The following is a 15,772-nucleotide window of genomic DNA, read 5'->3' as shown; positions in this document are numbered from 1 at the left end:
GCCGTTTTGCTGCTGCTGCTGCTATAATACACAAGCCAGCTCTAAATAGAAAGGCAACTACTTTGCTCCCAGAATCTCCCTCTGCGGGGTTAGGGAGTCATGCTTCCTGTTGGTATTTCTTCCTGGATTAAATAATTTTGAATTGCTTTAGAATTGTTCTATGATGCACAACACCAGAGATTTACAACGTGGTGGCCTACTAGGTGTAAGTAACAGAATACTTCAGTGATTTTTAGATTTTATAGCACCTTAAAAATGCAAGTTAAGGAACAGAAGTTTAAATAATGCAATTTCTGAAATTCCTCTATAAGACTCAAAGACATGCTTTAAAGTTGATCTTTTGTATGCTTCCAGAATGATCAATCTATCAAAATAAACATTACATTGAAGTTCAACTGTGATTTTGGATCGGTAAAAAAAAGTTTCAAAACAAAGAACTATCCGAAATGTTTCTCTTGTGCTTTTTTGTTTAATTCCCTCTCTCCATATGATCCAGACACGTGGTCTGTTCCAGCAGAAAAAGATTACCACAGAGGGTACAGTATCTACGAGTCTTGCGCAAAAAACTCCCTTTGGAGACAGCAACAGGAAATAAATCAAGCTATAACATTTAAAAGGCTGTCTGATGATAGCAACAGCACAGAAGACAACCTTCATGGATACAGAAGCCTCTGGATCTATCAGCAGAATACAGAAAAGGTAAGATAATGGATTCTTTTCACTTTAACAGAAAAGTTCAAGTATCGTCTTTGTAAAAAACACAAAACAAAGACAACAAGAACTTGAATTCATTTCTTGAGAAATACCAGTCAAAATCACAAGAAATCACAATTTAGCAGCTTTTTGTAGAAATAAAACCACACCGTAACTCTTTCTTCTTCCTTGGAAGACGAAAAAAATCATAATGTTCTATTTCATGAAATCAAACCTGTCATTACTTTTTTCATACAAATATATCACCACTGAACATGTCTTCCTGTGAACATATAAGAACATCATACCTATGCACCAGGAAATTTTAAGGAACTAACAGCAGGCCTGTGAGGTGAAAAATAATGAAAATTTTCACGCTGTGCAAAAACCAGAAAGTAAAACAAACACATTGCTTTGTACCTGGTGTGGATAAGCATCTCCTGAACCCATCTGTCTTTTGTTCTGGTCAAAAATAATCCACAGTTGACTATCAAATTCAGATTCGTACAACAACTCACAAAGAAGTGGACAGCTTGGTGTTACTTCTCCACTCTTAGGCTATTTAAAGAAAGATCAAAACATTTAATCCACTACTGAACAAAACAAACATAATCCTTACACAACATATTCAAAAAGATAGCTGAACTACATCCCATTTCAAGCAACAGTAGCTTCTAAAGAGAACCAAATCAGAATTTTGAGTGTAGAGAGTCTAGGGTGTGAGTCTAGACCTCATTTTTGACAGAAAGCTAAAGTTAAAATCTGGTTTATGAAAACATGTTGTATTTATTAACAACTTTTAAAAGAAACAGCACCCATAACCCTTACCTGATGGAAGTTATAGGTCAAAATCATCTCATACAGTTGACGATTATTTGGTAAAATATCTCTGGAGCCCAAAGGTTTTATTTTTGTACTCACTGGTCTGCAGTTAAACAACAAAAAACCAACAGAAGGTACTCTTAAGAAACATGCATCCTCTATCAAAACTTGTCTTGCTTAAGCAGAAGCATATTCTGAAGTACAAATGAATTCAGCACATGCAGTAACATCTCTTGAAATACTGTAACTATCTAGGCAGCATAAACTTCTCAGCTAAAATGAATGTTAGTTCAAAACCACACAGTTTAGTGACATTACAGACATTGCCAAAGAAGCCAACAGAACTTAGCAAGCATGTCTAAACGCTCAAAATCAAAGGCTATAAAAAGTGGGAAACCCAACAGACTTCAGGATTAGGAAAAAAAAAAATCAGGTTACTTTAAATCTCTAGCATTGGTGCTACAATCAACACTTATTCATAGATTGAAAGATTAATGGCACAGCAATTACAGAACAGAACAAACAGTTGGTAATTGTTTGTTATAGAAGGTTATTATCAGAAGTGAATCTGTAAGAGGCTTTACAGAAATCAGAGTGGTAATACAGAAGAATGTTAGCATACACTTCTTGTGTAGTTAGGACAAGCTATTGTTCAGAGCAGTACAAACACTATAGAACTTAAGCAAAGAATATAGGCTAAATAATAATGATACAGGAAAATAAGAGCTTTGGAAATAAAGAATAGCAGAATGAAGGTGACCTAGCATCCTTTAAGTTTACATTTCATTCATTCATTCTGACAACCTTTAATTACATGATCAAAATTTTTCTGTAAGATTCTGTCAGCTCTTTCATTGCCAGGAACACAGGCTAGCCACCCAGTAAAACATCTGGGTCAGACTACAGGTCTATTTAACCCAGGCTTCCTAGTCTGGCAGACACTGGATAGACTGCTGACAGAAGACTTAAGAACAGAGTAATACCATATTTGATACGTCTGCCTAATACTCGCCCTGCTTCCAAACATTTTAAACTCAAGAGACCATATGAGAAGCCATCCAGTACATTTTTTCCTCTGTGCTATGACTCATTACTTCATTCAGGAGGCACTACTCATACATTAAATACATAAATATTTCTCACTAGTTTATTTAACTGCAGTTCATTTATCGTCAGATGAGTGCCTCAAATAGTTACAAGGAGATAAGAGCATTTCTATTTTACAAACCAAGAATGAGGCAAAGGTATAGTAGGGGACTCTTATTTCCTCACTTGAGGCGTATCAAATAGGGTCTTTTGGAATCTAACATTAGGTGGAATGTTCATTGAACAAATTCCTAGCAATCTCAATTCCAGTTGCAAGTATCCAGAAGCCCCCAAAAGAGACCAAAGTCTCCACCAAGAGGCCCAAATAACGGAACACTTTGGATTACTGACCACTGTGAACTTCTCTGGCTCAAGTCTTAAAACTAGTGCTTAAATAGCACGGCACCATTTTTGCCCCCCCCCTCCTGGAGTGACCAACTTTAGTAATTGCTGCACTGACTAAGAATTTTCCAAAGCTTTTCCTCCAAATCAGCATCCGTTACAGCTGACAAGATAAATACAATTTTCCACACAAAATTCTGCACCAGATCCTACAAAAACACTTTCAATCAAGCAAGTGACAGATGACAGTCCTCCTGGGTCAAAATGGGCAGGACCTGAAGCAGCTGCTTCACCCCCACCCACACCCACCCCAAAAAAAGTAGCACCAAGTTAACTCTACAATTTGTTTCTTTAGATATTAAAGTGCTTAAGTGCCTCCATGAGAAGCAAAGGAATATTTTTAAAAAAATATAAAAAATCTTTTAATTCACTTAAGGAAAATTGTATCAAAACCGGTCATCATAACTGTCAAATTTTGTCCAAGTTAAAAGGAACCAAGAAGGAAAAGGCTGAGAAGTTTTATTAATTGATGCTTCCAAACCTCCTTAAAATTTGACAAAGGTACTACTTATTCTAAATTTCACTGTTAACTTGTTACTGTTCTAACTACATCAAATAGTTTTCCCACTTTTCAAATACAGTTCCCCCAAAACTCTACCTGAGCGTTTGAACCCAGCTCTTCAGATTTATGCAAGGAGCAATATCTTCATACTTCAACAGGGACTGAACATCAAATCGCACGATGCCTTCTGAAGCATGCTAAAGAAAGAGTATATAACAATTATGCTTCTGTACACTTCAATGTCAGATATGGACCATCTGCTATGTCCCTCAAAAATATAATGCAAGCTGTATTGATCCACACTAAGTAATACTGCATGAGTTTGAAAGTGTCACAAGCCTGTCTCTATTTTACAACAGCAGATAAACTGGGACTTGCAAAACTTTAGCAATTGGAGCTGAAGCCTTACTTATATTCCCCTCCACCCTCCCCACCCCCCCCCCCCCAATAATTTAAGTACTTCAAGTCACACTTCAGGCAGGGCTGGGTTTTGTTTGTGTATTTGTGATTACTTACTTTGAATATGCAATTCAATAAATACAAGTATTATTTATCTAGAATCTTAAAACAAATATTTTGTGGTGCTTCTGCTCAGGATTATGATTACGGAATAGTTTAACTTTGTGAAAAAGAAACAAGACTACAACCACAGGCTCGTGATGGGCAAAATAATTCGAAAGGTTTTTTATCTAGAAGTATCCCACAACACAGCTGACAGTGTATCAGTACTATCAAAATTTATTTTATGAATGTTACAGGTGCTCAAAGAAGGAAAGACAAAACTGTTTGTATTCTCTCAATTTTAACTCTCCATTATTCAGCTGATGTAATCCTGCTGGGGTAGAGGGGGCTGCTGTGCACACCACTACCAGCAGCTCTTTCTTTTCCTGCTCTATTGGTTCAAGACCTGGTACCTTAGCACAAATGCACCCACTCTTTCCCCAGTTTATTCAGCTCTTAGAGCCTGAATACATCCAAATTCACCCGTGGGACAGCTATAATTTGCTCTGGCCCTTAGATGAAAAAAACCAGGGAGGAGCCAGGATAAATTAGCATGGTGCTACTTCATGTGGGTATTGCCATCTCAGCTGTCTCCTGAGGGAGGCAAAGCCAAGCCGAGCCAGGCTGCACAGGACAGCAGAGAATACAGACAAAGTGCTGTAAATATTATGATACTAATGTTTTCAGCAACTTTTTCAGTCCTTTAGTATCACAGAGCCTTAAGAACTGTGACCCATCCACCGTGCTTTCAACTGCCCTAAACAATGGCTCTCAAGCCAATCAGCACATCTTAATACTGAACAGAAAATAAATTTTAATGACATTTTATTCTGAAAATGGTATTCAGAGTACTGTCTTTTAGTAATGCTAGTCTAGATATTCAGGAACTGCGGTCCCAGCAAAGTTTATTTACACAAACACTCGCTAGTGTAAGTGTAATTACAATTTTAGCCTTTTAGTATGTCTTTTCTATTAGGGTTGAGTATTTTTGTTTTGTTTCGGGGTTTTTTCCCCACTTATTTCTCCCCTGCTGATTCATAATGAAAAGACATAGAAAACCCCCACAAATAATGGTAATAGGCATTTTTGTAGGACTGAACTCCTATTTACCTATTTTTAAGAGAAAACGCGAACATCTCATGTATAAAGCTACTTCTACTCCTTCTAAATACAGCAAGAAGGAAGAAAACTTTTTTATTATGAGATACCAAGGGCTTCAAAGGAACTAAAAATAAAACCTCTGGAAAACTTACCATGTTTAGCTGAGGAGTAGCACAAAGTACACCATGAAAAGAAATTGTGTAATTAATACTAACATCGCTAAGGCTTGCCCACCACCGAGCAACACAAAATTCAATGGTTTTTCCAGCCTGAGTAAAAAAAGCACAAAGTTAGACTCAAGCTTCTATCTTCCCCTTCTATTGGCACCCACCCTGCCAAAAAAAAAAAAAAGGATGAAAATGGACCCCTTTATGTCCAGTTTACTGTAATTGTACAGGTTTGTACAGTACCAAATAAGACATTATACTTGGTCCAGAAAACACAAGACAGCTCCAAAAAATAGTATGACTGCATCAAAACAAAGAGTGTCAGCATATAACCTACAGAGAAAGGTACAGCCTTAAATGTTATGTCTTCCTTTCCTATCCTTCAAACTAGGCAGACAGGTTAGTTCACAGGTGAGTTTAACATGTTTATAATATAAAAAGAGATCCCATTCTCTGTCTAAATAAGATGACACGAAGCTTGGGAGGTTTGGTGTTTTTGATTATTGGTTGGTTGGGGTTTTTAGTTAAAAAACCAAAAACAAACAACAAACACGATCAAATTCACAATGTGCAGTGGGACAAACCTAGCTTAGGGTCCCCCACCTGACATTTTCAGAGTGTAAGGGACCAAATAGCACAGAAATCATAACCACTCTTAGGCTTTAGAGCTATACAACTAAATTAAACAAGGCAGGGGACAAACTTGAGAAGTGGACACTGTCATCCACACCTCTGAACTGTTACCTCACTCCCTGGTTTCGTTTTGGACTCTTCAGCCAGCATTATTCAAGCTAAGCTTGCTGTGTCCAAGTAGTATGAATGTAAACCAGTCAGTTTTCACCTGGCTTCAGCATCAAGCAGATATCCCAGATCATCAACCTTAAGCACTAAAGGCAAAATGCCCTGAACTACAGCTATCCAAAGGAAAACAAACTAGTTTGTATAAACAAGTACCAACAAACTGAAGAAATTAAACACATATTATAAGACCATTACAAAATAATTAAGAAATACTAGCAAGCTATTAGAGCTCTCTTCAAAACTAAAAACCAGATGCACTCACTACTGTAACAAACATATGATTCCTTTGGTTTGGGGTTTTTCTTTGGCAAGATAATAGTGCAGTATAGCATAACTCATTCTGAATTACTTCCTCTCTCTTCCCCCACGCCACCCTAAGGTAACTTACCAAGACAGGAAATGCTTCAGTCACTGATCCTTTTTCTGGTAAAGATGAAAATTTGTAGAACTCATGACTTCTGTATGCTTTTTGTTTCACTAGCTGAACGGCATGAAGCACAAACTTGGCAGTCACATCAGCTGAACATGAACATACTGTCACTTCTAGAGTAAAGAAAAAATATTAATTTTAGTTTCAAAAGCCAAGAATTTTAGAAGGAAAGCAGAGATTCACCAGAAAAATACTACTTTCACAAGTAATTTGTAATTTAAGAAATTATGGAGCCACTTGGAGTACTGCATATGTGAATAATGCTTATATATCAGTTACTTACAAAGACCCTTTCAGATTAAGGAAAACTAGAGTTCAGAGATCAGGTGAAAATTAAATAGTTAGTACAGATATATTATCTGTATGGAATTCAGCAGCAGTCTGTCCTAAATTGAAGAGTTGTATCAGTAACTTCAGTCTAAATCAAAGATTCTCGAAAGGATTTAGTAATCTCACACAGGAAGGCAAGAAAAAAAAATATCTTTTTTTTTCCTCCTTGCAGAATTACAAGCTGCTTGCCCATTATGAAAATCACATTTTCTTCAGTTAAGATATCTTTCAACACACAATCTATACACCTGAGGCCGAACTCAGACAGTAATACTTTTCCATAAACATGAGGTATTCTTCCATTTACAGGCAATCACTTCAGATTGTATTTGCTGGTTTCCAAAAGAATGAGAATCAGGATTCTACTATACCAGAAACCATGAGAACTCAAAATCACTCCTCTAAGAGATTAAAATCAAATAAATATTTTATGTATTCATGGGTCAACTCCTTCAGTTCTTATTCAGGCAAAACTCAAAATGATTTCAAAACAGCTTTGTCAAGTCTGACAGATGCAATTTTTAAATTTATGTAGTCATTCTCCTCACCAGCCCATGTAGCTCCCTGTGGAACATCGATGAAATGCCTTCGTATTTGACCAGGTTTAAAATGAACATCTGTGTATGTCAGGTCATAGCTTGATGATTCATCTACTCTGTATGTCAAAAAGAAAACACAAACAGTAATCAAACAAGCTGTGAAGTCTTTTAAAAAGTATTTTTAAATGCAAAAACACTCTCAAAAAACAGCATACCATGAGTATATTTAGTCCTCAGCACCAATTATTTTAATTCATAGTAGTATAGAATCTGACAGCATAATATATCTAAAAGATTTAAAACATCAGCTCCACCACCTTACGTAGACATACATACACTCCAAACTCCCCAGTTACTGGCCTTAAATGTGACTATCAAAGAATCCTAGTTTTCAGTGGATCTGCTTTTCCTGGCTGAGTGAATTTCTACTAAAGTGAGCTAAGGTATGTAAAAAGCAATATTTCTATGAACGTGTTAGAGGAAAGGTAAATATTTCCCCCCTCAGGGCAGATTAGCCACTGAATAAGTTTAATAAGAAACTACACTTCCTTATCACTATCACTGTATTCATATATTAAATCAATGATGGGCACAATACTAACTCTCTCTACTCACTGTGTTAAATTAATGACGAAAGCTTATCCCAATGTTCACCTGCCAAATAATACCCCCTGCCTTCATGTACTGTAGTCTACCAGTTAAAAATGGAAAAAAAACCAAAACAAAACCAAACTCCAGTTGAACCTACACCTATCAGTATATTAATTGATACTCTGGTCAACAAGCCAGAAGTATTCTGATGGACCAGTAAGCTGCTGCCACTGTGGCTAAGCCCACCAGAACCCACTGCCTTCTAGCTGCCAGGACCAAAACTACAAAAAAGCCACTGCTGTGTTAAGTCTGCTGGGAGAATTTTTCAGATCTCTGCTCCCTTATCAATGTTCGTAGTAAGTTCAATAACTCTCAGAGAATAAGGTGGTAAAATAGATGACAACAAATAAAGTGGGTACATTAAACTAAACTTACAAAATGCGGATAAAGTCTGGGTTTACTGACCTTGTTGGTATAACAACAGTTATTGGAACTCTGAACAGAGGGCCTGCATTAGGCATTGCTATATCATAGCCACACACCTAACAAAATAAAATACAGCCACTTAAAATCTTGGTCAAAATAAAATAACAGAAGACAACATTAAATTTAAACCAGTTACAGAGTATTTTGAATCTTTGTAGTTAACACTGAGAAAAAGAGATCTTCATTTGACAACTGTTACCCTACAAATAGTACAACAGCAACATTCACCAGGAAAACGCCCCAAAATTAACTTTCACACTTAATACTAGTTTCAGCCTTTCCCCGCAAGTTTTTAATCTTTCATCCCACATTTGATAGTCACTATATCAAAAGTTCAACCTAGTGACAATTCTGAGTTGAAACTGACAGCCTTATTATTTTTATTTTAGCTATTTTTGTTGTTGTGTTAAAAATATTTTAATCCTTGCTTCCCAGGATTATGTTTGAGAAACTACAGTTCCATTTACCATCCCTTTCATGGCCAAGCTATAAATGCTATCTCTGAAAATTTTTTTCCATCATCACTTTGCTCTCAGTGTTCTTTCTCATCACATGTTCTCAGTGGTACCTCAGAAGACTTTCAACTCTAAGCATCTTAAGCAAGTCACTCCTAAAAAGCAAGCTGGTATCATCTTCATTATGATCAACTACAATGCAATGGAAACATTTCTATGTTAAGACAAGGTTTGGGATGAGGATGGAGCAGGCTGAAAAATATTTTTTGTTGGTGGGTTTCTTTTGCAGGAGTGAAAGAGGATGTCTGGGAAAGAAAATGAGAAATTTAATGGCTTTCATATTAGATTTGTCCGAATTTGAACATAGCTGCTCAAAGTCCACAAAACATTTCTGCTGTACACAGCCATTACCACACATTTTCCTCCCTCACCTTCCAAAATGGGATGGGGTAGATGTGAGGAAACAGGAAAACAGGTTGCATCACTGTACTCAAGCAACTCCTCAAGGTAAAGCAGAATCTTGGGTCCGTATAAGACTGCATGGCAATACCACAAAGCTATGCCTGTCCCTACGCCACCACAGAATGACAGAAATATTTAAAACCACAAATCCCTGTCCTCAATAATGCAGAACTAAGCCAGATAGTCAAAGGTGAAAATATATCCAGAGAAAAACCTTTAATTAATGGTTATTTCTTTGGTTTATATGTTCTATATCCTTTTATTTTTAAGCACAGATGGTCCAAAGTCCCATTGGCATGCGCTATGCTACTTTGTATAGCGTAACTACTGCTGAAATCTGGATTCAGTCTATACAGCAACATGGAGTGCGGTCTGTACAGCACACAGCTTTTATTTCCTTAAAAATTAGTTCGACATAAAGTTGAGAGACCACATGAAAAGGAAAGGGCACAATATCTTGCTTAGAACACCAATGCTTCAATACCTCTGTATAATGCAGTCCTTCTCTCAGACCACGTGGATCCACACGAATATTTATGTGTCTACACTGGTTCATAAGCTCTAAATGACTAGGACACTGGATCCACGGTGCATTTGAAGTTAAAGCTAAATGAAGCTGAAGAGATATTCTTTCAGTGTTTTCTGTCAAGAAACAGATTTTAAAAACAGTTCAATAACACAAATGTGTGCTCATTTTACTATAACACAGTTTTTGCCATTTAAATGTAACAGGAACCAACTCCTTAGGGCCCCTGGATGTCAGAATCTCCACAAAGGATGATGTTCAATATTAATTATTTTACATTGAGAAAAATAAAATAGCAGCAGTAAAATAAAGTAATATACAGCAAAATAAAGGTTGTACCCAACTTTGAAATATTCCCCCTGAAACAGTCAAACGTTGGCTAGTAAGCAATGCTTCAGTTACCCACAACATATTCTGGAAGCAGGTATAAACTTTCACGTACAGATACAAGTCTTGCCTAATAAAGAGACACAATAAAAAGCAACTGCACCAATTCTGATGGTTATACTAATAACTAAATCACGTTATAAAGCAACCTAAGTGAGAGATAGTTTATTAAAAATTACCATGATAATCTAGCCTGACTTTGCAAACAGTCAATTCAGCTGATTTCACAAATAAGCTTCCATGCTAGAAAAGCTTCCAGAAAAGCATCCAACCCTAGTTGAAATGTTCTCTTCCTCCAAAGATTAATGAAACTTTGAATTTTTTTCCCCACATTCCTACTCCTAATTGACCTTAGCTTAATTCAGACGTTTCATTACATGTTTGTTTAGTAGAGAAAAGAGCACTTCATTATCAGATGCAATTCCCTCATAGGTACATGAGAAGCAATAAAAGCTCAAAGACATCTTGAACAGACAGACTGAGCAGATCAGTCTCCCTTAACCTCTTATTACAGTTTCTTAGACTCAGTCTTGTTGAAGACACCGGACACGGCAGAGAAACTGGACAGGTACTAGCAAAACAACAACATCACAATACAAGGCAGTCATAAATTACAAATCAACTGTTTGCAAATTATTTGCTTCCTGCAGAATAGCCTATCGTATGATATTTTCATTTTTCAGTGTCATACAGCAGAATTTAAAATTTCATTTAGTTTAAAATAAAAAAAAAATTAAATTAAAAAAATTAGAAAATCTACTGATTGCAATGTAACCTGTCAAACAACTAAGTTACTCTGAGTCAGTAACCTGTTCCAATTCATACCCTTTCTTCCCCTAAACTCACCCCTTTATCACATGCCAACTTCCTTGGGAATCACTGGTTTCAGGAAAGGAATTAATCTAGTAACAAGCTCTCACATGGATCGTTTTTTGAATACAATGTAATTCAGTCTCTCAGGGAGTTCCAACTTGTACTTAATAAAGCAGGGCAAAATGGTTTACAGAGAAAAGACGTCAAACCTTACTTTGATTTGCACAAGTTACTTTAACTCTGTTAGTAACTAAAACCTGTATTAACCCCTGCATTGCCTTCAGATATATTTATGTTTATCCATTATTAGATACCAAATATACATCTAGTTTGTTAAACTAACATTTTTCTCAGGTTGTGGAAACTTATATAAAGTCCAAATTTATAATTTATAGTCTTAAATTAACTGAGAAACTAATTTCTGGGTAAGTTCTTCCATCTTTAGAAGAGTAATCATTCTTTGTCAATGGTTATCTACATGGAAGTGCTGCAGTTACAAGTCTGAGGTTAGAATGGAAAAGTTGTTTAGCTGCATGCCTTCATTTACTACAAAATTTAGAGCTGCACTTAGACCTTTTACGGCACAGATTCCTATCGCTCCTCCTTATCACAGCTTTTTATTTAAAGAGTATACTTTATTTCCCACACCACCATATATAAAAGCTCTTTCCTACCTGTATTCTCAGGAAAGACAGGTTCTATGCCAACCCCATGATCAGAAGGTGCAGCTATCTGGGCAGGATCTCTGAGGTAGATTCCACGGTTGCTGCCGACGGTAACTGTAAAGCCTACGTTATTTATGAATGACGTGTTCTGAATGAGGTAGTCATAGGCTTTATCAACCTGTTTAGTAAAAACACATTCTAAAGCAAGAAATTTCAAAAGTAATTTATGCATATTATCTTCAATATGAAGCATGCACAGCAAAAAACAGTCAAGTAACCCACATGCTACCTGACCCGCACTGACTGAACCTTACACAATACTCTGTATAGAAAATGAGGCAACATTTTCAGCATGCAACAGGCACACAGAACACAAAGTCAAAAGCATTAAAAAGGCAAATCTCCTATGCCACAAATCCAACAAAAGATGCGTAACAGAAATTTTCAGAGATGATTTCAAAGACAAAGAGGACTTCAAAGGCCCAGAATTAGAATACTGATTTAGACACCTTTATCATACGTAGAGCAACACTAGTTAAGCATTTAAACATTTTAATACAACACAGGAAGTTCAGCAGTTCATAAGAGACAAGCAATATGGGATGCCCATTTAAGTTTTATATACCGATATAAAGTAAGAGAATCAGGTCATGAAATCCAAACTTGGATTTATGTAAATAAGCTGCCACAGCAAACTGAGATGACAAGTTCACCTTTTTCATTTAAAAAGACAGCCTTGTACCTCGCTTTCTATTCTACTGACTCCAAAAATATTACATTCTTCACAGTGAACTACTTTCACCAGCAGACATTAGAGCACTCTCCTTTGAGACAAGTCCCAGACCAGTTTTAACCTCATTTTAACACGCTTTAATCACAGATTACTAAATCCTGAAATACGATTGCTGCATTCAATTTTTCTGTGGCAATGTTTTTTATTTGATATGGTTACCACCATTGTTGCCTTCTGTATCAAACTCTGTTACATATATGCTTAGTGGATGGTAGCCACTAGGTTCTAGCATCAACAGAACATGAGTTTTGGGCTAAGCATTTAATACCTAGCATCTTTAAGCATGACAGAAGAATCTCAGTACCTCTATTTGGCTAAAACAGGAGTGATTGTAGGCAAAAAATAGCAGCAGCTCTTTAAGAACCTAAGCTTATGCACTTGTCTGTTACTGTGCCTTCCTCATATAGAGGATCACATCACAAATTTCCGAACTACTTAGAAATCCACAGGATACAATGAACACACAGACTTTTCAGTGTAGGCAAGCAATGTCATTGCACAACTACAGCTGTACTGCTTTGTGAACCAGCGTGGGTATCTATGTATTTTCACTGCCCAGAACTTACAGTTCCAGCTTTTGTCTGCACAGAACAAATTCAAATCTCTCTGACAACATCTGCACAGAACAAATTCAAATCTCTGACAACAGCATAAAAATTTTTGAACACTGGGGCAGAATTTAAGCATCTAAATCCACATGTGGGTGACAAAACCCCACATCCAACTTCTATGTCCATGTACCTTTTTGATCAGTCTAAGAATGTGTCTAGTTAACACATTTATTCTACAGTAACTCCATGCTGAAACTGAAAGAACTATCTCATTCCTCCCGCCCTCCCACTACATTCCCTTCTCCCTCGATTGTAGCTCAGAATCAAGTAGCACGGAGCAAAATGAGTAAGCTCATCTAGAAAGCTGCTCATTTTTTGTGGGTTAGGTTTTCACTGGTAGTTATTGATATTACGTTGGGGTTTTTTGCTAGAAGGTACCTGAATAATACCATGTCCTTGTGCAAATACTTCTATGTTCTCAGCTTTCACAGCAGTATTTTCTAAAGCTCTTCTGACAGAATGAACAGTGTAGTGAATATCATTAGCTTTGAGTCCTGAAATTAAAAATAAGGGTATTATTTGATACAACAAAAAACTGTGAAGTTACAGGAACCTTTTTTCTTTTTTGTTAAGGGGAAAAAGTATCTAATCTCTTAGGTTATGCATCCACATTTAACATTGTAGCACATTACCTGACAACACTAATGCAATGCCTCCACATGCGTTGGGAGAAGACATGGATGTGCCATTCATGAGTTGTGTTCCTCGGAGAGTCCAGTTTGGAACAGAAGCAATAGCACCTCCTGGAGCACTGATACTTACTCCAAGGGCTCCATCAGTGCTAGTGTTAAAACAGAATGGTTGGAAAAACAAATTTTTTTTTCTGCACACTGTATCTTGAAATCATCTGTGCACTTAAAAAAGATAATTTTAGCTTTAGAGAACATTCACAAGTATATTACTTCACTAAATCCATTAACCCATTAAATCCAAGAAAAAGCATACCACTAAACAGCAATTTAAAATGTCACATTAATTATCAGCTATGCCGGTTTTACAGTGGAAGTTTTCTAAACGTTCAGTCCTTCAATACTCTTCACCAGGCTTCAGTTTAGTCAGTGAAATACCTTCTGGGATTTGAATTAGAAAATGCATGCAAACAAACTTATTAAACATTTAAATAAATTAGTATTCTACATAGCCTATTTAACAGCTATTATTTTTAAAGAAAAATAGTACAAGGGAAAGTAAGACTATAAAAGATCCAAAACCCAAATCTCTAATTTTATACATTGCCACTTCACTACCAGGTCGAATTCTGAATTACAATACAGAACCTAAGACAAGGAGACCTAGGGGAGAAGACAAAAAAAGGAACATCAAGAGGTGGATCAGGATCAGCTGGGGCTAAGCCACCTCTCTTTCTTGCCCAAGCATATTTACGAATGGAGTGAGTTCCGATGGTGCAGTTAAAGCAGCATCTAGTTTTCACCTGTATGAGCCAGATACAGTCCATCTTCCTTGCTCTGGACAGACAAAAACTGCACCACTTGAATAAGGACAGCACTGTACCTGAAGCTATTAAGTTCTGTGGAGACGCATGGTATTTTAGGGTATTTATATTCCACACTAACAGCTTCAATATACCTAAAATCTGTCTCAAACCAGAGTATTCAGTATGATACTGTAATGTAATGTTTGTATGTATTTTATGACAGCCCTATAAAACAGGTCTGTATCATGACATTTCTGGCCAAGAAGTGCTCAGAGTACCTGCCTGAAAGCCTCTAATGTGTACTCAGACAGACTGATGCTCTAGCCCAAGCCCGCTCTAGCAAAGTTTTAGGAACTCTCCAGTCACCTGCATTTTTCACCAGGCTTGTGCCTTTCAGCTGACAGATGTCTATTCCGACTATTTTACAACGGAAAGTGACAAAACACACAAACTGTAGTTTTTATATATAAAGTCTCTATGTATGCTGATATTAACTACGATTCTTTCTCCTGAAAGCAGAGACCATATTTCTCTTTTCCCTGCATGAAACATGACAATTCTACATAAGGTTCTCTGAACAATATACTTGCCTGTAAATACACAAACACCATGACAACTAACTTTAAAGACCAATGCTAATAGAGAAGTGTTTGCTATGTAATCAGTGAATAAACCAAAGACCAGGCTGAAGCTATGTTTTTTATTTTTTTCCCTTCATCCAATACTACTGTAGGCAAAACTACAAAAGACAGTATACAGTAACTCCACATTTTGCAAGAATTTCAGTCTAAACACAGGCAAGACCTCGGGAAGAGACACTATTCTTTTTTTCTTCTTTTAGCTACCACATTACTACCCAGTGCTTCTGAGACATGACATGAAATAAAACCTGAAGTTTACATTGCCCCCAAATTTTCTTTTATAGATCTTTGAGATAACTTTCAATAACATAAGGCAGAAAAAAATGCTGTTCTACCTACTCACAGTTCTACTGGACTCAAGCAAAATCCTCAAGTAAATTGTGCCATAATATGAATGTCACTGAAGCCAGAAGCAATACCACTGTAGTAACAGTATTTCTTTCAATTTCCAACACTAACAGAACAGTTAACTTCACCACACTAACTTGATTAAATAAACACTCTGGGAAACAAAATCCTTTGAAAAAATAGAA

The 15,772-nt window shown here is 36.7% G+C and overlaps 1 protein-coding gene across 2 annotated transcripts in view; it reads right to left on the bottom strand.

Moving 5' to 3' along the window:
* Nucleotides 1-15,772, bottom strand: part of TPP2 (tripeptidyl peptidase 2) — a 54,417-nt gene that overhangs the window by 23,071 nt on the left and 15,574 nt on the right. For both annotated transcript variants that reach the window (XM_040584474.1, XM_040584475.1), the window contains exons 11-21: nt 13,796-13,944; nt 13,542-13,657; nt 11,769-11,937; nt 9,853-10,010; nt 8,431-8,507; nt 7,384-7,490; nt 6,464-6,618; nt 5,260-5,376; nt 3,602-3,702; nt 1,522-1,618; nt 1,114-1,251 (exon numbers count right to left, since the gene is read on the bottom strand). In XM_040584474.1, coding sequence (XP_040440408.1) covers nt 1,114-1,251; nt 1,522-1,618; nt 3,602-3,702; nt 5,260-5,376; nt 6,464-6,618; nt 7,384-7,490; nt 8,431-8,507; nt 9,853-10,010; nt 11,769-11,937; nt 13,542-13,657; nt 13,796-13,944 — 1,384 coding nt within the window. The remainder of the gene's footprint in view (nt 1-1,113; nt 1,252-1,521; nt 1,619-3,601; nt 3,703-5,259; nt 5,377-6,463; nt 6,619-7,383; nt 7,491-8,430; nt 8,508-9,852; nt 10,011-11,768; nt 11,938-13,541; nt 13,658-13,795; nt 13,945-15,772) is intronic.

This window comes from Falco naumanni, chromosome 2 (genome assembly GCF_017639655.2).
Source record: "Falco naumanni isolate bFalNau1 chromosome 2, bFalNau1.pat, whole genome shotgun sequence".
Lineage (NCBI taxonomy): Eukaryota > Metazoa > Chordata > Aves > Falconiformes > Falconidae > Falco > Falco naumanni.
The sequence above is the reverse complement of the archived record's forward strand: the minus strand, read 5'-3'. Positions and strand labels throughout refer to the sequence as shown.